The sequence below is a fragment of the Manis javanica genome, chromosome 18, assembly GCF_040802235.1.
Source record: "Manis javanica isolate MJ-LG chromosome 18, MJ_LKY, whole genome shotgun sequence".
NCBI lineage: Eukaryota > Metazoa > Chordata > Mammalia > Pholidota > Manidae > Manis > Manis javanica.
The window spans coordinates 8,404,876-8,432,836 of record NC_133173.1 but is presented as its reverse complement, the minus strand read 5'-3'; the positions used below and the strand labels follow the sequence as shown (position 1 = coordinate 8,432,836).

The 27,961-nt window shown below is 49.8% G+C and overlaps 1 protein-coding gene across 3 annotated transcripts in view; it reads right to left on the bottom strand.

The window, feature by feature from the left end:
• Nucleotides 1-27,961, bottom strand: part of SLCO3A1 (solute carrier organic anion transporter family member 3A1) — a 262,731-nt gene that overhangs the window by 43,525 nt on the left and 191,245 nt on the right. For all 3 annotated transcript variants that reach the window (XR_012127194.1, XM_037000571.2, XM_037000570.2), the window contains exons 3-4: nt 23,444-23,542; nt 14,822-15,085 (exon numbers count right to left, since the gene is read on the bottom strand). Coding sequence is in view for 2 of the 3 variants with exons in the window: in XM_037000571.2 (XP_036856466.2) it covers nt 14,822-15,085; nt 23,444-23,542 (363 nt within the window). In the remaining variant the exon portion in view is untranslated. The remainder of the gene's footprint in view (nt 1-14,821; nt 15,086-23,443; nt 23,543-27,961) is intronic.

The following is a 27,961-nucleotide window of genomic DNA, read 5'->3' as shown; positions in this document are numbered from 1 at the left end:
TTTGCACATCTCAGATAAACAGCATCAGGTGTCACCCAGATGCTGAGGCCAAAGCCTATACAACCTGCAAGTCACTCCTTCTTATGAAAACTCTGGCTTCAAAACATATGCTGATATTCTGCCAATTACACTGACCACTATTAAAAACAGGAGAGACTACACCATGCCTTTTCTTTTTAAATTTTTTATTAAGGTATGATTGATATACACTCTTATGAAGGTTTCACATGAAAAAACAATGTGGTTACTACATTTACCCATATTATCAAGTCCCCCCCCACACCCCAATGCAGTCACTGTCCATCAGTCACCATGCCTTTTCTTACAGCATGGTGAGAACATTAACGTATTTCATAAGCACTTGTAAGTTATTTCCATGCAAAGAAAGGAGTTCTGGGTTTGTTTCTCAAAAGAGAAAATATAACTGAATTATACAAATGTATAATTGTATCAATATAACCAAGCATACATATTATCAATGTACCTGCAATGAATATAACTCTACATGCATGTTAAGACATTGTAGTTTAACTATTAAAATAAAACATACCTATTTATAAATAAAATATTTATATATAAATAAAAGATATATCTAAAGAAAATATATTTAAGATGAACAGTTTTAAGAAAGAAATGAAATTCTAGTGTTTTCACATATATATGTCTACACACACCCCCTCACACATACACACGTGTGCACTGAATCCGGCCCCATTCCTCCTCACGACGTCCACGAGCTCACACCTGGGGGATATCAGAGCGACCCAACCACGGTCTGGGTTTTCCCTCTTGATCTGATATAATCATTCCCTGCACAGTAGCCAGTGGGATGAACTCCAATCACTTTCCTGCTCAAAACTCCACGACAGTCGACCCCCTTCACCCTGCCCCTGAGCAGTACCATCACACCTCCCATCTTGCCCCTTCTCCCGCCAGGCCAGCCGCATCTGTTCCTGGTGCTCCGTGCCGGCACCAGGTCTTCCCTACCCCGGGCTTTGCTCTAGGGGTTATTCCTGCTACTGGAACACTGCTTCCAGATCCTTGCTGCACATGTTCCCTCTTCCTTAGGTGGTTCTTTTCTCATCACCCCATCTGGCCTAGAAGAAGCTGCCCACCCAGCCCAGGCGCTCTGAGGGTTGACTGTAGACACAAGAGCTTTGTGGCTTGTGGCATCAATTTAAGGACCACCAAGAGCCACAAAGCAGGTATTGCTGAGGTCATGTACTTCCACCGTCTTTTATTATACTCTCTTTTTCTTCAAGTATGTGGTTTCATAAGCCACTAAGATGTCTTCTTAGTGCTCTTAAAAATGGGAGATTTGTTTGCTTTAAATCCTTTGAAAGCAGTCATGTTATTTGGGTATTCCAGGGATTAGAGTCCTTCATACGTGGTCCCCCACTGGATCTTGAGGTGGTGTAGCACCTCGTACTGGCAGGATATGCAAGAGGGCTCTGAGGACACCAGGAAAACCCAGCACTTCAATATTTATGCCATTATTTTAATGTGCACTTACAAAAAAAGTCAACTGAAATGTACCTGATACATCAAATGTGTGGTTTCACAGCTAACAAAGCTTAAAACGAGGCTAGGTTAAAACAGGTAGATTTAAAGTTATTTAGAGAGAAGTCTTATGTAAATAATGGTACAGGTGGTATGCAGATAAAGCAAAAATTTGTAGAAGTGGTGAGCCAGGGACTAAAGTTTGGGGCACCCTGTTCTGCTGTAAGCATAGGAATATGGAAGACCTGGCATGCAGTGCACTGTTTCCACCTGTGTAAACAGAGAAGCTAAAACAGAGTCCCAGAGGAAGCACAAACTATTCCAAGTCTAGGAAACACCAGTCAGTGCCCATGGTCACAAAATAAACAGGTGAGCGGAGTCTAACACTGCATTCCAAGGTGATGAATGAGCCAGCTGTGCCAGCGAAGAGAGCTAATTACACAGGCTCCATCTCATCTCCTAGGAGACGAAACCTCTAAATGGCCCAACTAATTAGAATAAAATAATAATAGGGCACACATAAGTTTTTCATAATGTTAACAGACAAGCTCAATAAATCAAAATGGCAGAACAATGGGTCAGGAAATGGCAGATACACAAAACTTTAAATTTATCATTTCTGTGAAAGACGTCAAGTTTCAAAAATGAAGAGCTACATAAAAGATAGGGACTTGAGGGTCGTTTGACATAATAAAAGGAACCTAGTTATAGAAGTGGACTGCGTCAGATGTCTGGAGGCTCAGAACCATTGTGGGTCAATCCACACAACTCTACATCTCAAACTAAGTAACAAAATAATCAGATAATGAGCAGGGCTGGTGGCCTCAGCTATTCTGTGGTGGTTTCTTGTAAAATTACTGAACCTCAGGAAAGCAACTCTTGAATTGTGTAAAAGCATGCACACATAAAAAAACTCTAAAACTTTAAAAAGGGTATGAATAAGAATAAACACCGTGAGGAAACAACTTTAAATCCAGAGTGTACATACATTTATGCCTGCTTTATTACAAGCTTACTGGCCTTTTATGTGTGGGTTTTGTTTTTTTTACAGGGTTTTAAGCATTTACGATAATCTAATGCTTTTAGAACTGTTATTGCAAATAAATGCCTAGAAGTGGCTACATTTAAAATCTGTTTAAATGTTGGGAAATTTTCCTTTGTTAAATCCACATTATTGTTAAAGCATTATAGAAATATTTAGAGGAGTGCTGAAATATTAAGAAGATGTGGTCTGCCAACCAAATATAGAAGATGGGTATATTAGGTGTAAACAGAGGGTAATGACATATTTTTCTTTATGTACAAAAGCCCCTTGGATGTTAAGACTCCATCATCATTAAGTGACTGGTAATAACTGAAGGCTGAATTGCTATAGTGTGTGGCACGCTGTGATGCTGTAATACACTGTGATGGTATAGTATATCCATGACAAGGGACTGGTTGACTATGTCATGAAACACCAAGCTTCACACTGCTGAGAGAGTGCTATGGATCACATCAGGTGATCACAGTGCCTCTTTGTAATGAGTGGACTGGAAAGCCCCTAGCTGTTTATGATTTGGTAGGTAACAACACTGTGGCCCGAAGATCGCACTCTTTTGGAATTAAGATATCTAAACTCTGGAAGCATTGCCAAAAATCAATAGGTAGGTTAGGGACATTCCAGGAAAACAAACCTGGGCCATACTTTTATTGTAGGCTTCACTTCCTTTGTTAGGGACTCTTCAGATTTGGGGACTTTAGGAGAAAGCACCACAGCCACATTTGCTCATAAGTAAAACTGCTGCTGAGCTGACACCACCAGCACTCTCCAATTAGGATCTTTGTTCTCTGGCTCAGAAGTGATGCTAGTGAGGATTTCAGTTTGATGGCATCTCTTTGGGCCTCAGTATCTCCTCGTCCTTGATCGTGGCCATTATAATTTGTTTGGGGAATGGGGAGGGTGCTTCTCAACAAATCCAACTCCAGCTAATGGAACATTTTCATACTTCAGCAAACACTTTAATTATTCCAGAGATAATTCCACTTCACTGGGAAGGATTCCTTGTTGAGGTAGGAGCCTGCCTGCTTTTGTCCTAATATCTAATGACTGATTTCACCTTGAATTAGATGTAAAAATCATTAAGTTTGGGGATCATCTGACTGAAGGCATAGTGAAGCCTCAGTGGGCCTTATCTGCATGAAGAACGTTCTTTTTTTCCTCCACAAAGCTGATTCACTGCCAGAAATGACAGCTTCCTCTCTTGTGTTCATCTATTTTGCTCCCAGGTTTTAATGTAATGACTTGCAGCATTCTCAAAAGAAGATTCCTTTTCAAAGGTTCAGCCTACCCTCCGAAGCCCTAACAATTGGAAAAGGGATATTAATTAGCTTGATCCTAGGGCTCTCCCAAGCTTTTCCATTCAAGTGGATTAAGCCCATAACATTCTAACTTTTCAAGGAGGCAGCAGCTAATGAGGTGGCCCAGACAAAGAGAAACTAATGAACCAAGGCCACACCAGGCCTGAACACCTACGGTCCCTTTTAGCCATTTATGTCCTTCCCACTGATTCAGCTTCAGAAGTTGGGAGGTGGGGTGGGGCGCAGGCTGGCTTGCACCACGCAGTCTCACCAGCTGGGGAAACCTTTTCGCCTCTCACCAGAAGCACAGTGATGTGGTACCAGCTGGGACAGCGGCTGGGGAGAGGTCTCCAGAGCAAACAAGTTTTCCACTGGTTGTCTTTGAAAGGAAGACATTCCTGTAAGACTGAGACTTCTTATAAATTTGTGGGACCTCTAGGAGGGTGAAAGGCAGGCTTAGAGAAGCCGTGAGGACTAACACGTGTACAGGGCATTTCCTGTGCGCCAGATACCCTTCTAACTCCTTAGGTATCAACTCACGTAACCGTCACAACAAAGTTGTGATCCTGGGAATATTAAAAGCATCCTTTTACAGATGAGGAAACTGAGGCAGAGAGCAGTCCCATGGTTAAGGGAGCATGGCAGAAACTCAAACCCTGGCACCTGCTGCCACAGAGCCTGTTTGTAAGCTTGTGCTATTCTGGTCTGGCTTCTGAGACACGTGGCTCTTGGTCTGAGGACTAGGCATGCAGGGCACTACTGGTCATCAGAGGCGTGGCTTAGTTCTTAGAAATAACAATAATAAAAAAAAAATTCCCACTGAGGTTAGAGAAATGACCAGATCTGATAGGCCTCCAGGGGCTTAAGCTACATTTTTTTTGGAAGGAGAAGAGATAGGAAAGGGAGGGAGAGGATTGCAGAGCCTAGAGTGGAGAATCCTGTGCCACAGAAAGGGCTTTACTGAGAGGGGGCAGAGGAGCTGGTCTAGGCAGCCTGGTCACTGGGATCTGAAGTCTCGCTTCAAGGCTGAGGAGGCCTGTGACTGGAGCACATCCATCCATCCCGTGGATGGCCACAAAGATGACATGACGCTGTGAACGTAAAGCATGTGCCCAAGGCTTCTGACACAGCTAAGAGCTTGATCAGCATGACAATAATTAAAGTAATAGAAGATAAAACATAACAGAACCTGGCTACGTTATGCAGAGAGCCCTAGAGCTGGGAGGGCATCAGCTCTCTTGCTGTAAGAATGCCCAAGTGGCTAGTCAGCAGCGGAAGAGCCAAGGGCATCCAAGGAGCGTCCTCTCCTGCACAGAGCCACACAGCAGGCAGGGTCAGGAGGCCCGGGTCCTCATCCACGGCCCTCCTGGGAACTGGAGCGCCCTGACGGGTGCTGCCTGTGCCCCATTACGCTCCACGTGACTCTCAGCTATCTCTGCCTTCAGGCCCTCTACAGAAATTGGCCTTGAGCTTCTTTAATAACATTGCTGTCAAGATGCCACAGTGAATGCTCCCAAGAAGGGGGGACGGAGCCAGCGTATGCAACTGCTCCGTGCTGATGACGGTGATGCCAGCCCATGCTTGCTGGGCAGCCTGTGCTGGATGGGCACGGAGCTAGGGGTTTCTCAGTACCTCTCCCTGCTGTTACAACAGGGTCGTCTTAATGTCCTCATTTTAGACCCAAGGAAACCAAGGCCTCTTTGAGAGACCACGGTCCACCCCCTCTCATGTCCCAATAAGAATGTGAAGGAGTGTGGATTCGAACTCAGTGTGCCTGCTGTCCAGAGCCCACCTCCACATCATCAGGTTTCTGTGGGTGGGGTGGGGGAGGAGACTGCAATCAACAGACAAGTGTTTTCTGAAATGTGAGTCGCCATAAAGTGCTTCCCAGCACACAGGACCCATAAGGAGACGAGAACGGAGCAGGGGGAGGGGATGGGGGAGTGAGATAAGTGACAGGCTTCCTCTCGTTCAGCCAAATGAGAGAGTTAGGAAGTAATAACAAAGATGTGGAAAAACGGCACAGTGAAGACACAAGAATAGAAAAACGATTTCATGGTGTAGCATGAATGCTTAGCAGGCACCACGCTGGTTCCCATGTACCACTGTGGCCAACGTTCACCGCTGCGCCAGTGCCCCCAGGGACACTCTTGCCTCAGTCTCCCGACTTTCCACCTGAGGAGCCCCCTAAGAACAGAGGTAAAGCAGCTCCATCTCTAGATGTGGGTCCCATGCCCGGTAAGAGCAGATGCTTAATAAATGCAAGATGGATTAAAGAATCAGATAGAGAAGCAAATGAATGAATCATGAAGTCTCGAAAGGTAACTGTTAGTCTCTTGAACATTAACTTTCAGTGGAAATGAGACCAATTTATGATCACATCATTAGTGACATTCCACAGGTTTATGGGTCATGATGATGTGGGGATAATGAGCGAATATGGTCTTTTCCAGCACCGATTTCAGAGGTGCCAGAGCGTTCCCCTGGGCAGGGGGGAGGGAAGTCCGGGTGGGCGGGGAGGCCCGCGGTTTCCGGAAATCTTCTGGAAGTGGGCACCTTCCATGCACTGGCCCTGGACGGGCAGCCTCAGGCCACTGTGACCTTGTTCCTGTTAATGAACTTGTCCCAGGCTGTCGAGGACCCTAGGGGTGTTTCCTGGAAGCCCCTGGCTGCCGGCTTTGAGGGAAGTATCTACTAGGCTACCCATTGCCCGTCTTCAGCGAGGTAACAGGCAGAAGGTAAAACACCCCTTATACAGAGGTGTGGTTGAGTGACCCAACAAGAAGCCATCAATCAGCACAGGAAACGAGCATTTAGACTGAAGCCCAAGTGTCCTCTGGGTGTGCAGCAGCCAGGGAAACCCAGAGCCCATCAATGCCACTGATTCTTAAATCGCCAGCTTCTTGTGACCCCGCCCAGAGGCCCTGAGAGAAAGGGCATCGCCCATCAGCTGGTCTAAAGCAAGACCCAGCATCCACAGAGGCGCGGTTTCCTTCTGCAAGGTGCAGCTCTGGACTGGCGTCCGCAGCCCGTCCCCTCCCGCAGCAGTGTGGGGTCAGAAACACAGGACGGTGGCTGCAGAGTGGAGCCTGGGAAGCAGGAAGCTCTCAGTCCGACCCCAAAGGTCAGAGGAGGCCGACAGACAGCACCCTCTCTTGGAGCACGACGCCTGCTTCAGCACTCGTGAAAACTCTAAGGACAGGAGAATTCACTCCTGGGAGGTAGGGGGACAGAAACGGGGAGAACACACCCAAACTGACAGAAACACCCGGCTCCGCCTGGGCTTCCTGAAGCTCTTTCCAAGTGCTGGCTTTACAGCAGGCCTTCTCAGAGCCCTCAAGGTGCTGACGGCGCTGGGGAACCTCCCAGTGTGCCATGTCACGGAGTCTGTGAGTGGGTCCCCCCCATTCTATCTTATGCGGAATTGCTGGAGGAACAGATTTGCATCAGCCCCTAATGGAAGCCCCACAAAAGAACCCCATCACCTCTGGTATTCGTTTTCAACTGGGGGCTCCTAGAATCATCTGGCAAGCTTTAAAGACATCTAGATACCTGGAGTACCTCTGCAGCCTCCACCCCAGAGTCATGAAGAATTTCTGGGGGTGCTGCCTGCACATGGGTGTGTTTCATGAAACCCCGGGTGATGCTGACTCAATCCCCTTGTTGGGAAACCACAGCTTGTACCACGCAGTCCAGACACTTGACACGGGCAGTGCTACCAAAGTCTTAATGAGCAGCGTCAGACACCAGGGACTCTGCCTTCTGTCATGACCTTTTCTAAATCCTATTCCTCCACACCAGATGTCTCTCTCCCACTCCCACCTTGGGCATTTCTGTCCCTGCCTCTGTGCTCACACCTGCCTCCCGGCCCAGAAGCCCTTCTCCCTCCCTCTTTGGGGACCCTGCTTATCAGGATCCTTCCAGATCAGGCCAAAATGCTACATCCTACATGCTCCTGTGTTCAAATCCTCCCTACCCTCCCTTTGAATGTTCCGTGATCCTCGCCACTTTCTATCCTGTGTTCTAGCAACATTTCGTAAGTGCCCCAAGAGTTAGCATGAATGAAAGAATTCTGGGGTCATGGGAGTAAAACAGAGTCAGGTGGCTTTCTGTAGAACTGGCCTTCCTAGAGCCGTTACCACCCAGATAGATGGATCTGCAAGAGGGTCATATGGGCCATAGATACTTTCCAAGCTTATTCGGCTATATAACTACTCTCCCACCTTCCCCACCTCCCCTGTTGTGGCTGATTTGTTTATTCCCTGAGTGTCTCAGAGGACTCGTGTTCCTGGGAACCCCCAGAAGGAAAGCAGTCTTCTAGTTATTGCCTTCCTTCACTCAAAAAACACTCGCGGGGCATCCATGATGTGCCAGGCACTGTGCGAGGTGCCCTTGCACGTGTTAGCTCAGGGGCTTTGCTGAAATCACTCGAGGAGCTGCGGCTTTCCTCATGGACATAACTCCCCAGTGTGCCCTCCACCAATGCTGGTAAGAACACTGTGAAGCCACTGACCAGTCTGGCCCCTGGGGACCCACAGAGGTACCTCCTGTGGGGGCAGCATATGAACCACAGCCTGGCACAGGATTCCCAGTGTTTGGGAGGGCAGATGGTTTCCTCGGCCATGGAATCAAGAAAGGGGATTTTAATGGGGAATCCACACAAGGGGAGCACATAGTTGGGAAGACAAATCGCATGATAAAAAACACTCAGCCATTCAGCCTGCCGAACAAGGGTCTCGGATCACCAGGCTCCTCACGACGACATTATGCTGAAAGGCACAGGCCTCTAATTAAGAAAAATGTAGCAGAAACCGATTGCCAGCTGGCAGAGAATGGAGGAGGCCTGGCGGAGAAGCAGAAGCCAGAGGCGTGGGCTGGGATCTGAGGCTGGGCCAGCACACGTGGGGCCCCTGCGAACAGTGGGAGGTAAAGCAGCTGCAGTGGGTGTGCACTCAAGAGACAAAACACCTGCCTTGGCAGGTGGGCAAGTAAAGGCACGCTGCCTAAAGCCCCCAGTGCAAGTCAGGCTGAGCAACTGGGCCAGCACATCCTCTGTGAGCCCGTGGCCAGGGTGCCAGGAGCAGACCCTCCCCACACAGGTGGGTCACCTGTGGGCAGGCCATGGCACTTGGTACAGGTGGAAGTCTGCTGCACTGTGTCCGTGGATGGGGTACATGCAGGCCTGATCTCTGGAGGGGGCTGGGAGTGAGCACAGTGCTGAGGAAAGCAGCAAACAGGTGGACTTGGTGGTCCATGTCCATGGACCCATAGATCCCCCTTTATCAAATCTGCACTGAGCTCCCATGCACAAGGCCATAAACCAAAACAGATGGGGTCTCTGCCCTCCTAGAGCTTACAGAGTAAGTGCATCGTCACTCGTATGAAAGTGACATTCTGACCATCACACAGAGAGCTACATGGGTGCACTGTCAGGACAGGAGAATGATGCGTGAGCCGATGCCCAATCATGGATCAGAATTCCAGAGGCAGGAACGACAAGTGCAAAGCCTTGGGAGCAAGGGAACCTGGAGAATGTGCAGGGTGACAAGGAGGCTGGGGGGTGAGGTGAGGCTGGTGGGGGGAAGAGGGCAGCAGTGGGGTGAGAAGAGGTCACAGGGCCAGAATATGACAGGGTGGGTGGTGGGGCCAGGGGAGGTGGTGGTGGTGCACAAAGGGCTCTGTCTCTGTCCCTTTTAGCAGGAGGCGGCAGCAGGACCAGCTGTGTGCTGAAGCCATCACAGTGTGGATCACAGACTGGAGGGCTCAGGGCAGACTGGATGGCAGGAGATACCAGGAGTGGGTTGGAGAGACACTTGGGTGGTGAAATCAGAAGAACCTGCTGGTGGACAGCATTAGACAGGCAGGAGGGGAAGAGGGTATGCAGGTTATCGACACAGGCAGATTTCATCTCCCCTAAAAGCCAAAGTCCTCTAGAATTGGACACTGCATTTCCCCTTCTGGAAAGGGAGCAAGTGGAACAGAAAAAACAGATGCTTCTCTGACACAGGAAGGTCTTCTGCTGCACAGGAACCAGGCTGACTCCCTCGCTTCATTCATGGGTGCATGCTTGCGGGAGATGTCGGGAAGAGCTCTGGATTTGGCATCCCGAGAGCTGGCTCTAGTCCCATCGCATCCTCTCCAGCCGTGACAACCTGGGAACATGGTTTAACCACCTGGCCCTCCCTGCCTGCCCCCAAGTTCTATGTCCCAAAACCTGACATGGACATTGGTCACACACACTGCCTCATCAGCCGGACTGTGGGGGTCAAGGGGGAGGCCTGTGCAAATGCTCTGAAAGTTACAAGCCATCCTCCACATTCTGGGAGTGGTTTTAAGACCCTGAGCCTGACACCAGAGTCCTGCTCTGCCAGCTCAGCTGTCCCCTTGCTGTGACCTGATGCAGCTGTCTTTTCTGGAACAAGAAGAGACCACTTGGCAGTCAGTGTGACGTGCAAGGAGACAGAAGTGCCTGGCTTTTGACTGCTCTGCTTGTCGACGATCAAAGGCAGGGCTTCTCCCCTGCAGGCTTTCAAGCCCTCGTACAGTCCCACCCATCCTGGATGGAAGGCCCATCAGAGGGTCAGGATGAGCCAACACTTGCAGGGAAACAGTTCTTCCCTCCTTGGTAGGCCGTCTCCTCGTCTGAAAGCCCCCTGTTTTAGGGGACACCTGTGCTGCTGCCAGAGCTTCAGTACTTTCTGTTGAAAAGTCAGTTCACACCTGCTGACACCACTCCTTTAAGAAAGGGACTGTTCATTACCCAAATATGCAGCCTAATATTTGGTGAGGAAGTCAGGCACCGGAGCCCTCACTAGGGCTCAAATACATTTCTTTTTAATTTCTAAGCTTCAGTTTCCTTATTTGTGAGATGGTACCAACGCCTCCTAACATTGGGGGGTTAAATATAATAGTACATGGAAAACAAATGTTGCTGCTGCTGCTATGTGTGTGTGTGTGTGTGTGCATGTGTGTGCACGTGCATGCCATGCATACATACTGGCACGAAGGGATTCATCTGTTCCACCAATATCCCTGTGTGCCAGGCACTGTGCTATGCAGCAGGAGCAAAAAGATTAACAGTTTTGTCCTTGGAGACCCCCCAAGCTTTGAGCAGATGCAGACAAGCAGAGAAGCCAGCACATAGTGAGGCAACCAGTGCTTTGCGGGGGCTTGTGGATAACAGAGGAATGCACCTAACAGCCCTGGGTATATGGGAGCCTGTGCACCGAGGGGCTGGAGGGAGGGATTCCTGGGAAGGTGGGGACTGAGCCCAGCCTAGAAGTGAATCAAGAGAGAAAGGGTGTTTCCAGCAGGAACAGAAGCGGAGAGGAGAGGTGTTCCGGGAACCACACAGAACATGACGGGGAAGGTCAAGGGCATGTGGCCACAGAAGGGGCCCAGGTCGCGATCATTGGAGGCCTCTCCAGGCAAGTGACACTGGACATAATTTCCAAATGAAACATGTAACTGTGAACATGAGACTGAACACACCAGCCGATGATACTACTGTGTGTTTGTCTATTACAGTCTCCTGAATTCCTCCAGATACAGCCTTTTACAAACCATTACGCAAGCTCTGAGCACCTAATCAGGAGGCCACATGAGGTGCCGTGCAGGGCCTGCACACAGCTTCCAGTGCAGGAAGCGGGGAGTGGACACAGTGCTGGACACAACGGGAGGGACGGGAGGGGGTGAGGTGTATCCTCCAAGAGGAATCGCAGACTTGTTGAAGAACAGAGCAGGTTGCAGGTGCTTTAGAGCCAGGATGTACAAGACATGTCACTTGGCAGCACAGCTGAGGTGTAAAAATGGGTCCTGGATTTGCAGACTTCCACCTGGGAGAGATGCCGGAGTTGAACAAACCCAGGGGTGTGTTTGCTTATTAAACAGTTATGTGACAGTCCCTACAAGACAGGGCCCTCTGGGCTGTGCAAGAAGAAATAACAGCCTCTCCCCCTGCTTCTGGAACAAGACTCTGGGCCTGCCATCTCCTACCTTCTTGTAAGAATTGCAAACCCAACGGATGGCCAACTTTGTTGGAAACAGAACTTCAAAGCTCACTGTTGCGGGAGAGCACCCTGAAAAGTGAATGACAGGCCTAAACTATATAGCCAGAGCCCTATTTCCTCACGTACAAACAGGAATGAGTAGTAATACTAACCTCATGTAGCTGTGGTAATGATTAAACCAGCACAGCCAGGGGGAGTTAAAGGATGTGGTCCGGGCTGCCTGATGAGGAAAGGGCTGGGAGGGATTTGAACTCAGGTGAGCAACCCCACAGCTCCCCCAGGAGCGGGGGAGACTGGTTCCACGGGGGAGCAGGATGGAGTGGCTGTTCTCAGCACAACACCTGCTCTTCTCAGCAGCCTTGGCTATTGTACAGCAGGACAGGGAACACAGACTGATGACTGAAGAAGAAACACATTTGCAAGCGCAAATGAAGTGTGTGAGAAATTGCAACATATAGATTTTTAGAGCAATGTTAATTCCTCTACGTGCAGAGCTGGTCCGCTTATCTGTACTGTAAGCACGTAGCACACTTCCAGGAGACCACTGGAGCTTTCGAGGCTGTGAGTCAGGCGAGTCTGAAAGCGCCAGGCAGCACTGTGTGGTGCTTCTGCTGGGCAGGTGGTGAAACACTGCTTCACGTGGGAAAAGGAAGGATATGAACCACAGTGGCAGCCTCTCCACGTGCAAGTGCACATTAAAATGTGTTTATCGGCATAATAGTTCATGTCACTATATTCTGGCTCCTGGGGATTCTTCTAGATGCACTACCTTCCTTTTCTAGTGGGACATCCTTTAAGTCCATTAAAGGACCTGCTGCCTCTGGGAATTGCTAATTCCAAAATAAAAATCATGAATTTTCAGAACTGGCAATGACTGCAGCCTAGCGAGTCGCAGACCCAACTACCCAACCGTGTGCTTGTCAGCTCAGCCACAGCACATCCGATGCTCACCTTGTCACTGCTTCCACTTCGCCCATTCCATGCCCCCCACACGCCTGAACCCCACTACAGACAAGCTCCAAAATACAAGCTGCCCTGGTCACCACTGTGTCCCTGGAGCCTAGGAGGGTCTCAGTAAGTGCTGACTGAATTAAACAAATGAATTAAAGAGTGACTAACCACAGCCCAAGAATTCTGAAGCCGGGACATCCCTCCAGACCCCGGTGGGCTCTGCCACTTCCCCGCCTGTCTGCTGTATTTCCATAGCCTCCTGGGCTGCCTGGCCCTGCGCTTCTTAGCACATTCGGCGGCCTGTGCTTGCTTGATGGTCTGTCCCTACACTGGACGGGAAGTTCTTGATGGCATGGTTGTTTCTTTTTAATCTTCGTATCCACAGAGATGAGAGATCACTGGTGCAGTTCTTGCAGCCAGAGCCCTAGGCAGACGGGGCCATCACCCTGTCATCCTGGGTACACTGCCCCACCCAGGTCTGGGGTGTCTCCCGCAAGGCCCACTCCCATGCCAGCCCTGTTTGTTGCTGTGGATCGGGTTCCTGGGACACCCTGGCCGGCAGTGCTATGAGGGGAGCAGCAGGCATCACTCTCTGGCAGCCTGGGGGCCCCTGAAGTGAGCATTTTTGGGGTCTCTTTCATTAAACACGTACTCCTGGGGGTCCAAGCCAAGGCAACCTCAGAGGACACAGAGTAGGTGGCCGAGTTCTCATTCACCAATGCATTTTGGAACTTAGATGAATTTCACGATCTTCCATGGATAATCCCGCATTTCGACTTTGCTAGAAACGACCACGGAACATGGATCAGATGACATGAGGTTATTAAATGAGTCTCTCCCAGGAGTTGGCATGAGTTCATTTGATTGCACACTGACTAACAGATAACTATTAACAGACAATCTTCTGTGGGCAGCGCTTTAATTCCCATGACCACGCTGTCACTTAGGAATGCTGGTACAATTTTACACTTGTGGAAATGAAGCACAGAGAAGTTAACGGTGGCAGAGCTCGTGAGGAGCAGAACGGGATCTGAGCACACGGTTCTATGCACGATTCTCAAGCATCTCCACAGAAAGTGCACCTCATTACACAGAAGAGCTCAGTAAAGAGACCTGAACCAAATTTCTAAATCAAGCACCTCAAGACTGTGCCTTCCGCTGCTGAAGGCTGCCCCAGCTGGGCCCACATCCTGCAAAGGGGTGACTGCCCACCTTTTTCCCACCCCTGCCTCACTGAGAAGTACCCCTGGCTTGTCCCTGCTCACTTCTAAAATCCAACAGCTCCTGGGAATTAAGGAGCCCTGGGAGGGGGGCAGGACAGACACCAGCCTGTGAGGCGATGCTGTCACTTCCTCACCTTAAAGAGGCGGTGCCGAATGCGGACACAACCCCAGCGTGGGGTGGGGTGGGGGGGCTTCTCCTTCTCATTCTGCAGCATTGTTTGTATCTCACCATTTTGCCAGAAAAGATTCTTTTCTCTTTTAAAAATGACTTTGAGAGCTTTGCTGCATTCTACAGTGTGGCTCTGTTATTAAGGCTGAGTTAATATTTCTTCCCAGAGGAACACATCTCTCATCTTTAATGGAAGGGATGGAAGGACAGAGTGGGTATAAAGAAATGCACTTTGGAAGCGGCTTTCCAAGAAAGCCTGCATCAGGCCAAGGGGCCAACTTCAAAAGTCCTTGTCTGCTTCTGTGCACTTGTAAGTGGCCAGCTAGAGTTCACAAGAGCTCGATGACACATCTAGCTCCTTCCTTTCCTCAACAGGCATTTGTATGACACAACAGAGGCTCTGTCAGCCACCATCCCTTTGCTAAGTGGCAGCTACTTTACTTTCGATTTCTTAAGCAAGTGAGGACATTTGTATGAGATAAGGTAAGCTCAGGCCTGGACAAGGCAAACCATGCAAAACCAGTCTGATTCTGCCCCGTCCCTAGGCACCCAGTCCTGAGCACTGCCCTTCCCCCGCCCCCTCGATGGCCCCATTGCTCCGGCCACCGCGGAGGAGGAGGCACCTTTACCTCTCAGCTGCTGGAAGCAGGAGGCACTGCTGTCCGGCTCCAGGGGGTGCCTCAGGACCCCGTTGCTGGGCTTGGGTCTCTCGTATTCTCTTTCGGGGAGCATGGCCTGCTCGCTCTCCATGGCGGGGTCTGCATGTGGGGGCAGAGACTGTGGAAACCCGAACATCAAGAGGGAAGAGAAGAAGAGTAAGGCACCGCAGAGCAGGAAGCCGCCCCACCAGGCTCCGATCCAGCGGGGGTCGTCCGGAGTGATGTCCAGGTTACCTGCAAACGGAAGGGCTGTGATTAGCGGGAGGGGACACGGCAGGGCGCAGGATCTGGTGGAGGGTTTGGGTCTATTGTACCAGGGCTCTGGAACCGGCCTAGGGTGGGGAGGACCGCGGGCAGGGCAGCCCATCACTCCACATCAACGCTTCGGTGTCTCCCCAGGCTGAGGGCTGACTGCCTTCCCTCCTTCATTTTCTTGTCTACCCTGTGCTTTTATCAGTCTAAACAAAAACAGTGAGAGGCCAGGCCTCCTCTGAATTCAGGCTGCAGCGAGTCTATTTGGCTTGGCGGGGCTGCTGATGTGTGCTAGCAAAACACAAGGAGGCAGAAACATTTATTCTTCGAGGGCATATTTTCACTATATACTCACTCATGCCCCCCAGACAGCAGCTAATCCCGAGAGCCCATTCAACACCCATTCCCTGTCTTAAACCAGGTTCACAGATCTTGTGGGGCCGGAAGTCAGGTGCCAGGATACGTGGACTGAAATCCTGCCTGCTTCTCAGCGTGTGACCGCAGGCCAGGGATTTGAACTCTCCATGCCTCGGCCGACGGGCCTGCATACACTGACGACAATGGGGCAGTAGTCACCTCACGGAGCTGCTGGGAAGACTGTAGGAGCCACACCAGACAGAAAGTGCTCAGAACAGTACCTGGCACGTGCTTGAGCCCTTAGGGAACTGCCTAATATTTATGGCCAGGGTCATGCTTCCCGATGCTAGTGGATAAGGTTCATTCAAACCCTGGTGGCGGCCTGCGATTTGCGGCCAGTCCTCTACGGGGAAGCTTTACAGCCGACTTCCACGCTTAGAGGCAGTATGCACGTGGTGCGGCTGTCACGCACTGTATTTCTTTTACTTGCTGACTGAAGTCATGGAGACATCAACTAGCTAACCCCTTGGATTTTTTCTCTCTCTCTCTCCAACTGCTTTGCACAGCAGCACCCCCAGATGAGCTGCTTGGAAATCTCTCTCTGACGATAATCCCATGCCCTTGGCAATGGAAGGAAATTCTTGGAGACCTAGGCCACAGCCTTAACAGGGCTGCGGGCCTGGGCCAGATGGATGGACAGGCTTGGGAAGAGAAATGACCACAGATGCCAGATGAGCGCTTCGCCATTTGTGAAGTGCTCTCCCTGAAGACTCTTCAGCTGACATTGATGGAAATACCAGCCATCATTTACTGAGGGCTCGCTTGCTCTGCAGCAGGCCTTATGTGGAGTGCATCCCTAACTGCTCCAATCAGCCCTACAAAGTAGAGTCCTTTATTATCCCTACTTTATAAAGATGGAGAAACTGAGGCTTAGAAAGGTTAGGTATCTTGCCCGAGTTCAAGGAATTGACAACTGGAATAGAGGCATTCAGACGCCAAGGGCTATGCTCTTTACCCCTCTGCTAAAACCCCTCTTGATGGTCTGGACTGTGTTTGGGGCTCCCTGGAGGGTCCTGGGTGGATGATTAATGCCTGTGCTTTGTGCAATGCACCTAAGGCCACCAACTCTTCCAGCAGGTGGCAAGTTGGACTTTGGAATTGGTGGTCCCTGTCCCAGAGACCCTGACATCAACCCAGCAGTGATAACCAGGGCACCACCATGGACCAGATGCTTTTGCACAGCTGCACACTGAAGAGGGGAGAGTGCAAGCTCTGGTAGGCTTGGGGTCAAATCCCGGCCACGCAATTTACTAGCATTTGATACTGGATATGTTTCTTATCTTCTCTGATGCTTAGTTAGATCATTGGCAAAAGGAAGATGATAACCACCTAGAGTGCTTGCAAGGAAGAGCAGCAATGGGTAAGAATCACTTGACACATAGTAGGCTCTTCATATATGGCAGCTCTTATGTTTACTTTTAGGAACATGTCTATATGAATGGGAATTTTAGGACATAGATTTTTTAGAAAGAGTATGGCACGGAAGACAAGGTGATCTTGAAAGCATCTTGATGCAAACAGGAGAACAGGAAGGAAGACTGCCTGGGGTAGCTGAGCAGGAATGTTTTCACCTGTCACAAAAGACGGGAAAAGGGAGGTACAGTACTTCCCTCCATTGTCTCCTGGCTTCATAAAGGAGAAGTTGAAAGAGAGAGAAATCCAGCAGAGAGAGAGAAATCCTGGCAGTTGTTTGGGGGAACACAATTAGTCGCATGTAGAGAGTTGTATTTTAGTGGGAAGTTAGCGACTCTCTTTGTTAACGACATCCCAGGGAAAGGGGCTGCTGCGCAGGAGACAGATGTTTATGTGAACATGTCAACTCACTCCCCTAGGACGTGCATGTGCATGAAAAGCCACCATTTGCTCACGATTTGTAAGACGGGGACGAGCACGAGATCTGTGTCAGACCAGGGCATGCCTGCCACTGGGAGAAGCAGAGGGAGAGGGTGTGGAGGACGGGATTTTGCCTGTCTAGGAAAATCACCGTTGACCATTTGGGGAAGTATCAATTTTTTTTTCCTCCAATTATCCAGAGCACTGTGGTGGGGAGAGAAATAACAGGCCGAGGAGAAACCAGGCAGCTCTGGAGGGCTGGCTTGGTGAGCAGAGTTTTGGTGCGATTTTGGTGGTTCACGGGAAGACCACTGATGCTTTAACCCAACTGAGAAACATCTTCCAAGGGACTTCCTTTATCTACCCATCTCCACAGTGAGTAGTACTTTTATGAGGCATTTTTGGCAGCTTTTGGTGGAAATCTCCCTCCACTTGCCCGGCAATCAACGCTGCTCAGCAGACCCTGTTCTAGGATTACCTACGTCCAAGGTGGGTTCTGTGTGTCAGCGGGCAAAGACTGGTGTGGCAGGTGTCACCCGTGTCTCCATTTGGATCTCCTCTTCTGAGAATGGGCAGGACTGCACGTCCCTTTCTGTGCAGTCGGGTGTGGCTGTGTGCCACAGAGTTTTGCCATGAACTTTGAGCAGGGAGACGTGTCACTTCTGTGTGGTGGTACGTGTCAATTGGTACATGACTCGCCACGTTCTTTTCCCCTGCCTGATCATGAGAGCATGTGAAATCCTCCCTATGTGGTACCTGAGAGGCTACAGTGAATTAAATGTCCTTGCTGACCTATGTCAGACACATAGCCCAAGCAAGAAAAAAACCTTTAGTGTTTTAAGTCGCTGAGATTCTGGGGGTGTTTGTTACTACAGCAGATTATAGTCCATCCTGACTAGTACAAAAGGCTTGGGAAATAAAAATTCATGCTTTTTAAGAACAGCGGTCCCGGGCAGGTTTGGAATAGCAGAAGTACTGTTTAGGCACAGGTAGATGGCAAGATGTGAAAATCTCTTTATGTCTCTTTTGATCTGGTTCTAATTAGTATCTTGACCTTAGCAAAATGATGGCAGTTTCAGCCTTTTGGCAAAAGCTGCTGCTAGTAAAATACCCAGAACAAAACTGAAAAGCACCAATCTTTCATTTATGTAGCTGCATGACATTCCAATGAAACTAGAACCATGGGTGAAGAAAGACAAAAAGAGCAGGGTGGGGACCACATCCCAGGCTAAGGGAATAGTCTGAGTGAGGTGTGGCATCCTAGGGGGACTGGCGTGGACAGGCCAAGCTCCCTCCAGCCACCTGTCTACCCCTTGGTCAGTCTGGGCACTGAGAAAAGATGCTGGAATGGGAGCAGAGGGCGAGCAAAGGGAGGTACACAGCTGGATGCTACGAGGCTGGCCCAGTTTGACCCTGCCTTTGCATAGGTGAGAAGGATTTCCATTTTACAAGATCCATTTTTCTAACTCTTCCGTGTCTTGGAATCCAACATTTAGAATGTTTTTGTAGTTTTGCTGCATAAGTAGAGCAAGCTTTTTGGTGGCTGTTTGCTCCCTCTCCTGAAGGTCATGTCAACATACAAGGTTGAGATTTCCTCCCAGTTCTGGGGCCCACTACCACTGTACGTTTGAAAGAAAAATCACTAGGAACAGAGTTGAACCAGTTTAAAACTAACCAACCCACTAACCCGCCCATGAGGATACCTGAGACTGTGAGAACAGAAGATCAAAGCAAATCGGGGACACTGACTTCTTTTTCCTGGGCCATACTGACGTGTAAGTGATACTATGGCTCTCTGGGTAGCTTTCTTCTTTCTTCAGTCCATTTGCCAGTTTGCCTAACCTAGTTTGTGAAACTTTTGCTATGGGACTAAAGAATTCCAAGAGCATCATTAAGTTGCAGACATAATTAGAGCCTGGAGACAGGGAGGGCTGAGGGTGGAAGGCGGGAGCATTCTGAATGCTGGCCGCGGGGCTAATTAGCCCAACATGAAGGAATCTGGTGACAGCAGTCAGCCCGAGGGTGGCAGAGCAGGGTGCTCTCTGCTTTTAACCCTTCTGGTGAAGCCAACAGGTGAACATATTTTATTCCAGTGGCAAATATCATGCAGCTGTGGCGGGGCCAGCTGGCATTAGGACGATCTGATGAAGTTAGGTTATCTCAGTGAGGACTCTGTCCATGGAAGGGATAGGCCTTCTGGCTAAACTCCTGGAGAGGTCATGGGAAGCAAGCTGTCCAGAATGGGGTCAGACGGGCCTGGGGTTGGACTCCTTCTGGCCGTGGAAACCAGTTAACCTCTTGTGTTCCTTGTTATACTTAACTTTATTGTGCACCTACGATACACCAGGTGCTTTGCACACGAAGCACTTTGCATGATTAATGGATGTTAACCACACACAGACTTAGGAGGAGAAATGGCCCCAGGATCACCCAATTCATAAGGGGTGTAATTGAGGTTCAAACAGAGGTCTGATTCCAATGCCCCAACACAGAACTCATCATCACTGCTTGAGAACACCTTGTCCACTTAGGGCGATTAATAGTATGACCCACTTTCCCACAGGAATGTTCTAGGTTCCCATGAGGCAATTTACATACAGCTGTAATAAGTGGTCAATTCATGGCTGCTGTTATCAATCCTCCTCTTCTGATAAACACACATATTAAGGCTGGGTAGGTCAAATGCTTTGGGGCATCCTGTGCTACCAGGTCCTTTTCTCTAGGTCCTGTTCTTGACTGGTTTCAGACTTACAAAGATATTCTGAAAAAGCGTCTGGAGTCGCCATCATTCCTTCCCCTGGCTGTCAGAAGAGGGAGGCATCTATTCTTAAGATATGGGGCAAAGGGAGCCCTCAGGAGGCACACACAGAGGGCAGGCAGCAGGGTAGAACCCCAGGGTCCGTGCACAGAGAGGGAGCCCTCATGGGGAGCTGCCCCAGGGATCTGTCTGCTCCACAGCTGGCCTGTTCCTACACCCGGCCACCTGCCCTGCAGCCCCAGGTTCACCTCCACACAGATCTCAAACAGCCTTCCTCAGGTCTCTCCTTCCAACCCTGCTCCCTCGGCCACTGCCAGGCTGTACAAGGAAGGGACATTCCCCTTACCATGTGCCCCACGACAAGGGCCCCCGTGGACCTGCCCTGCCCACCTCCCACATGTTCCAGATCTTGGCTCTACCCGATCCCCTGCCTGGCTCCCAGCTGGGTTTCAGAACCATGTGGCTATGTGCATGCCCTGCCTATTCATGCTTAGAACACGTTCACCCAGGCTGCACAGCCCTCAAGAGGGACTCTGTATTAGCTGGTGAGGAAAAGATGGGGGGCGGGGATCATCCCTAAAGATTGAGAACCCCTCCTCAAATGACAGCCCAAATCCGCTCCAGACAGAGTGACAACTTTTAGTCACAAGATGAGGAAAAATAAAAATTGCTGGAACTGTAAGAACCCCGTGGCTGGTTCCCCAATACAATAAATTGTGTTCTCCTGCCCTCTGCTGGTAAAGGGCAGCACCAGCCCGCCCAGGGCCTTTGGAGAGACGCAGAGGCGCTGACTCAGCGGTGCATCCCCGCATTCTTCAGAGACACCGGGTGGGAAGTTGGCTATTGACTCATTAGTGGGGAGGGCTGCCCTCAGCAAGATGCCCAGACAGGTGGAAGCAGCCCACCCATCTCACGTACGGGGGGCGTCACTGAGCCGGAGCCATGGATGACCTCACTCCATACCGGGCTCGGAAGGGTGAGGAAAGTTGTGCGGTACGGACAGCCTGGGCACAGAGCTGGCTAGGCCCTCTCAGCCCCCTGTCCATCCTGTGGTCATGCCAGGCTCCAAGAAAGGATGCTATTTCGTTCCCCAGAGGGATGCACCCCTTGGATAGGGTACCCCCCTTCCCCTCTCTAAGCCTCAGTCTCCTCATTTGTAAAATAGAAGTTGGAAGAGAATGATCTGAGGTTCTTTCCGGCTCAGAGATTCTGGTATCCACAGGCTTTGATCAAGGGGTCACTGCTGATGTGCTGGGGGCAAAATCTGCTGCCTGGCCGTGTGGCTTCCCCTCCCAGGCAGCCTCCCCACTGCACCGGGCAGCACCCACTTCCCTCACCTTTGCTCTTCCCGCCTTGTGCTGCCCTCGGCGCAGCAGTGGAAGCTGGCTTTTTGGTCCTTATGAGCAAGATGGCAGCTGCCTCACGCTGCGTTGTTGCTCTGACCAGAGGACCCTTGCCCCGTTCACCAGGAAGAGCGCCCACCGATGGTGGCATTCCGTCACCTCCCACACAGACCCAACACTTTACAAGAATAAATAACTAAGGCCACATTTGATTTTTTTCCCTCCATTTAGAAATCTGTAATATCATCAGCTACAAGTAAATATATCAGTGGGATTAATGGAGTGAGTCACAAAGTGACTTGATTGGATTCAAAACCACATTATTTCTTTGGGGTGAATTAGTAAATTCAGCACTGTCAAGAGATGATGGATTGAGGACCTGGGGACTGAGAGCCCTTATTGATCCTGAGAATAGATTGGCCTGTGAAGGGGAAGTGGGAACGGCCCCCACACTCTTGTTTCTGGAGAGAAAGGAAATGTGGCTTCTCTACTCACTGAACTGCCCAGGAGTACAGGGTTTCTTTGGGGCCCACGTCGAATATGAGCACATGGTAGGCAGTGTCTAAGGTCTCCAATGAGCCCTGCCCCCTGGTATTCATGTCCTCATGTATGGATCCGTTCTCCTGAGTGTAGACAGGAACAAGTGGCTTGCTTCTAACACACAGGACGCAGCTGAAGCAGTGAGATGTCCCGTCTGCGACTAGGCTACATAAAAGGAGCGTGGCTTTTGTCTCAGGTCATCTCTCACTCTCTCGTGTATTACTGTCTCCAGGGCAGCCGTGGGGAGGTAGTGGAGAGGCCTTCCACAGTCATGGCAATGAGCTCTGAAGGGTCCTCCTCCACCCGAGTTCTGAGGCAGCTGAGACCAGGTCTATGCCTCAATTGCAGCCTCATGAGATCCCGAGCTGGAACCACCCCACTAAGCTGCTCCCGGATTCCAGACCCATAGAAACAAGCTTTGAGGTAACAGCTATGCTGTTTTAAGTCACTAAGTTTGGGGTAATTTGTCACACAGCAGTAGACTAATGCACTAATGCACATGGCTTGCTCTGGCCACTGGGATGCGAGTGGAAGCAATAATGTGTGTCATTTCTGAGTAGAAGCTTCAGGAGCCAGTGTGCCACCTGCCGCAGTCTGGTTTCCTGCCTTGGCGGCCGCACAGACTGGGATCAGATGACAGTTCTGTGAGCCTGGGCCCGGGAGTGGCCACGCTGAGCCAGGGTTTACCCTCCCCACACCACCACCATGCACTGGCATAGTGTGAATGAGGAACAAACTTGGGTGGTATAAAACCACCTTGATCTGGGCATTATTCATCACCATGCATAACCTAGCCCACCCTGGCTGGAGCACTGTTCATAGTATGTTGAGGGATTGGGGGGCCCAGATACTCTGAGAAATACACTTGCTCTTCATGCTAAGAACACAACCAGCGCTGCTTGGAATGAGTTTGTGGTATGCTACGCTTCCTTATAAAGGCCACCATGATGGTGTCTTACAGAAAGGATTTTCAAGTATTTTGTCTCATTGCCACCTTTGTACAAGCGGGCTCTCAGACAACATGTGCCAGCTTTCAGTTTAGAAAGCACCTCAGGTAGATGAATGAAGCATCCAGTGAGGACATGTACATGCCAGGCACTTCCACACTCATCTTCCCATTTAATTCTTACGAAAGCCCTGCAAGGCAGATGGCATTGTTGTTACCCTTAATCTACAGATGAGGAAAACCCAGATTTGAGGAGTAAAGTCAACCAAGCGGGTTATCCAGCCTGTGGGTAGGCACTGGTGGGGCACACACTCGAGCCCAGGCACCCTGAACTGACTGACACTCACGTTCTTGCCTCCATTCGCAGGCGAGCCTCCAGCTACAGAAGCCGACGCATGAAGGCTGCTGCTTAGCAGGAACGTCAAAACCCGGAGGCTGAGAGGTGCTTTATGATGAAGGGAACACTTGTGGACAGTGGTTAGAAACGGATACACAGTCCTTACTTGTGTCAATGAAGACTGCATCCACATAGATTTTGGTACAGAAAGAGCCCAGGATAAATCCGCAGGCTGGTCCAAATACCAGCATGGTGAACAGGATTCCTGAAACAAGAAGAGGAAACAAAGATTTAGAGAAGTAGAAGCCATTCAATGAGCAAAACAGTCAAAGGTCAGGGAAATTACCTTACATTGATTAGATGGGGGTTCTGACTATACAAACGTTAGAGGAATGAGTCTAAAAATCCTAGAGGGGGAAAGCTAGTATTTCTAATTTTTAGAACTCTACTGAAGCACTGCTGTTCATGAGTTCTATAGTTTCTGGTAGGTTGCTTTGAAAATAAGGGCCCCAAGTGCACTTACTTTTAGAGGACACCACCCCACATCATACCAAACATATTAAATTATGTTACTATTTTATGTCAAACATAAAAATATTTAATGTTGACCATTAAATATTTTTTCTGCCAAAAACATTTTGAAAGGATTTTTGTGATCTTGCTATCTCGTTTATTTGGCTCTACGTAATCTGTTTAATTTATGGCTGGCTGAGATTTCTCAGCACCCGTACAAACTCGAAATCTTGGGAGGTGAGAAAAGTCGAAGTCACAGATTATTTCCAAATGTAATGAAATGTTTATGGGTATTAAATTCAGCAAATAACAAAGCTGACATAACGGAACGCTTCAAGAACATTTAATTAGACATTTTGTTAATTTCCATTTTGCAGGTTCCCCCATATTTTGGAGTTGCTATGTGTGGTTGTAACAGTTGTTCAGGATTCAAGCTTTTCTGTAGGACTTGAGAAGAAGATACTGGGCATGGGCTCTCAAATATTGAAGATACAGGACCTGGAATTTTGCACAAACCTTTGGATCATTCTGGGGAAAGTTATGAGAACAAACTAGAGCCTACAGGCTGGATCTATTTAACTTTCAACTAGGTAGACATTCCCAAACACTGAACTAAGGAAAGAAGGGGCCATTTCTCCAAGAAGCTGGCTGTGTATGAGGACAATCAATATGTGGGTCAATCCAAACCAAGGAGATAGCACAGAGGGTGTGCAACAGGTCTACATGGGCACATGAAGGTGGGGAACGAGTTTGACCAGAGGGAATCTGAGCTCAGTAGAGAATAAATCTAGTCTGTTCATAGCAGGTGTAACTGAATTCTCTCAGCGATGTCATGGAACCACTCAAAGTCACCCATCCAATCAATATGTATTAAGCACCTACTATGTGCCAAGCAGCATTCTCAGGGATGGTGATTCAGCACTGAACCAAACAGCCAAAAATCCCAGCCTTCCTGGAGCTCATTGACTTGGAGGTGGGGAAACGCAGCTTAAGAAACTATAGATAGAAGCTCAACTGGTTTCTAAATACTTGGCAAAGGAAGCCAGTTCTTCCCAATTTACAGACAGGAATCTGGAACCTCAAAGCAAACACTTGAAGATGGTTTGTCAGGAATGTTGCTTGAGGAAGGAAGGAATGATAAGAGATGGTTTATATCATAGGAATGGGGCTGGTTTTACCCTCAGTCAAATCCACTCTGATTTGCAGCAATCTAGAAGTTCAAGTGTCTCAAATGCCTGCTCCCGTGGCCAGCTGGAGGCCTCCAATCTCACAGCCATTCCTGTTTCTAGGAATCTGGAGCGAAGCAGTACCTACCTTACTGGTATCGGCTCTGGTTTAGTATTAGCATTGGCCACAACTTAGACTAAGATAACCAAACAGAGCTGAGAAAGTTGCAGGTATTATTGGAAGAGTCTACCATATGAGCATCTTTCAGGTATGGGCTAGAATTAGGGGGTTGTCTTAAGGGGTTAGGGAGCGAGCTAGTCCTGGCCCCATTCTTTGGGTGGAGGAGAGAGAGAAGCAGGAAGAGATGCTGAGAAAGACACAGGAGGCAGGGGTTGTGGAGAGGGACTGTCCAACGTAAGAGCAGCACCTGAGGCAGCCTGAAAGGATTTCTGCTTCGTTGTGAGGCCAACCCTGCCTTCTGTCCAGCCCGCAGGCTGAGGTGAGCCACTGTCAGTCACTGGTGCTCTAAAGACGGCTCAGCAAACAAACGACCTGCTCAGACTGTCCCAGAAGAAAGGGACACAGAGGACAGGAGCAACTTCCTCTGGCTGAGGGCCCTGCAACTACCCTTCGGGCTCACCTTTGATATTCCCGGCTGTCGCCCTGACCCCCAGCAGCCCCCTTCCCACTCATGATAAAATGCCTTCTTTTATGAAAATTAATAAAACCCCAATTGAAGTACTAGTCACTGATCCATCCCTTACAGACTGACCAATGCAAATTATAATTAATATTTAACAGGCCAAAGGACCAAGATTTAAGCATCGTTGGAAAGAAACAACCAATGAGCTCAAGAGGTTGTCAAGATTGTTCTGTTATCCCCTCCTCCACTTGGGGGCAGTAGAGTAGAGACTGTGGACAGGCCAGATGCCACGGGACAGCTGGGGACTGCAGGTCCTGGGTCTCCTGCTTTGTGCAAGCTGTGATACAGAAGGAAGCGCATTTCCCAAGCTCAGCTGCCCACAGGAGCCCCACAGGGTCTAGCACCCATTCTGGCAGCTCCAAGGGGCATGGGTTTACCATAGAGGCACCACGAACCACAGCGGCCCCTCCATCCTAGCCAAGAGCACATGTCATTCTATTTCCTCTAGGGGAGGCATGGGTTTCCAAACCACTGGACTGTGGCTTTACATTTTAACAGAACAGAGTTCCCCCCATGCCAAAGAAACAGGATAGGACCCAATCCCCCAAAACTGAAAATGTAAGACACACATGATTTCCCCCCTGCCCCCACTTGGTTGAAATATCTTCCGGGGCATCTTCTAAGAGGCCCCACGGCCCCTCCTAGCAGCAATGGGTTCTCAGTATTTTCCAAGGGACAGTCCAGTAGTGGGGATGTGGGGGGGGCTTCATGCATCAGGAAGCACCCTTCTTCACTTCAGAAATACCTTAGGATAGTAACTCAAGTCAAGCCGGCTTGGAGAGCGGGGCCCGGGTTTTCACAGAAAGGTGACACCTCGAGAGCCTATGAAGCACGCTGTGTTCTGACGGGGAGGCGCATCGGAATTTGCCTCCCTGCCCTCCTCCCAGGCTGTGATTTTGTTCTTGTTTAGTGAAATCACCTCAAATATTCTGCCTAGACCGACGAGAAACAGATTACCCAGCACTAAAATCCAAATCCCAGTGTTGAAGGGTGAGTGCCTCGGGGTCCAGGAGAGGAGGCTCCCCAGGGGCTCAGAGAGGCCCAGTGCTGCCCGCGCTGTCTGCCAGGTTCCTGGGCGCTGCAGGGGAGGGGGTGGCGGGAGAGAGGATAGCTGGGGACCCAGCAGGTCAGCCCTTTCTGATACCTGCCCTGAGCCTGGCCCTCTGTGCACTTCATCTCCTGTAATCCTCTCAACGACCCCAGTGGGAAAGGCTACCATGCCCCCACCACAGGGAAGACACAGCATCTCAGATTTAACGCTCCCTCCCAACAAAGAGGGACAGCAGCATAGCCACGATCTGGGGCCGGGTTTCTCCCATCCCGTAAGGGAAAAGCCGTCCTGGAAGCACTCTGCCACTTCCCAGCTCTGGGAGCTTTGGGCAAGGTACAGCTACCCTCTTCAAGCCTCAGTTTTCTCATCTGTAAAATGGGGATGACATTAGACCTATTTCTTGGGGGTGTGGGGAGGATTTAATGATCTCATATCTGTAAGTAACAGCATCTGACACACAGAAAGAGCCATGGAAGTGTTCATGAGATGGACAGTATGCTAGACCTGTGCCCTCTACACGGTGAAGGCCGGCACGAGGGGGCTCCCAGCCCTCTTGTCTCCAAAGCAGTGTGTTCCCTCCATGTGTCCTTTCCTAAGGCTGCCATTGGAGAGAGCAGTGCAGGCCAGGCCCCGGAGAAGGTTCCTCGGGGAAGCCTCACCAGGGTCCAGCTGGCCTGGCCATCCAGTCTACCCCTCTGCTCCGCCGGCCTGCTCACCAAGCACATTCTCATGCTAACCTGACCTCCTGGGGATGCGAAGACTGAGCAGAGGTCAGGAGGAGTGGGCCGACCTGCGTGGTGACCTAGCTCTGGCATCCTGGTCTGTGCACAGGCCTTCTGTAGATCAGGCCAGTGTGAATCTGCAGTTCCTAAGCTGTGGGCTGAGGCACCTCAGGGTGCCACAGTGAACTCACAGGGGCATCCCCAAAATACATGAAGTGTTTGAGGGAAACCCACTGATACCTGACATCCATTCGATGCTGTTCGTGGAAACCGCTCACTATGGCAGGTGATGGGCTCAGCATCGGATCGAGCTACATTCACATTCCATTTAATTACAACTGAGTTTTCAGTAGTAGCTGTGATAAAAAGCAAACTGTGTTAATCTGAATGGAACAGGAATGGGGTTGTATAATCCAGTCTGACTCCAAGGTTTGAGAAACGGTGCAGTCCACAGCAGGGACACACATGAGTTTGTGAGTGACTGTGTTTCTTTTAAAATAATTTTTTCCTTTCAATTTATATGTCTAC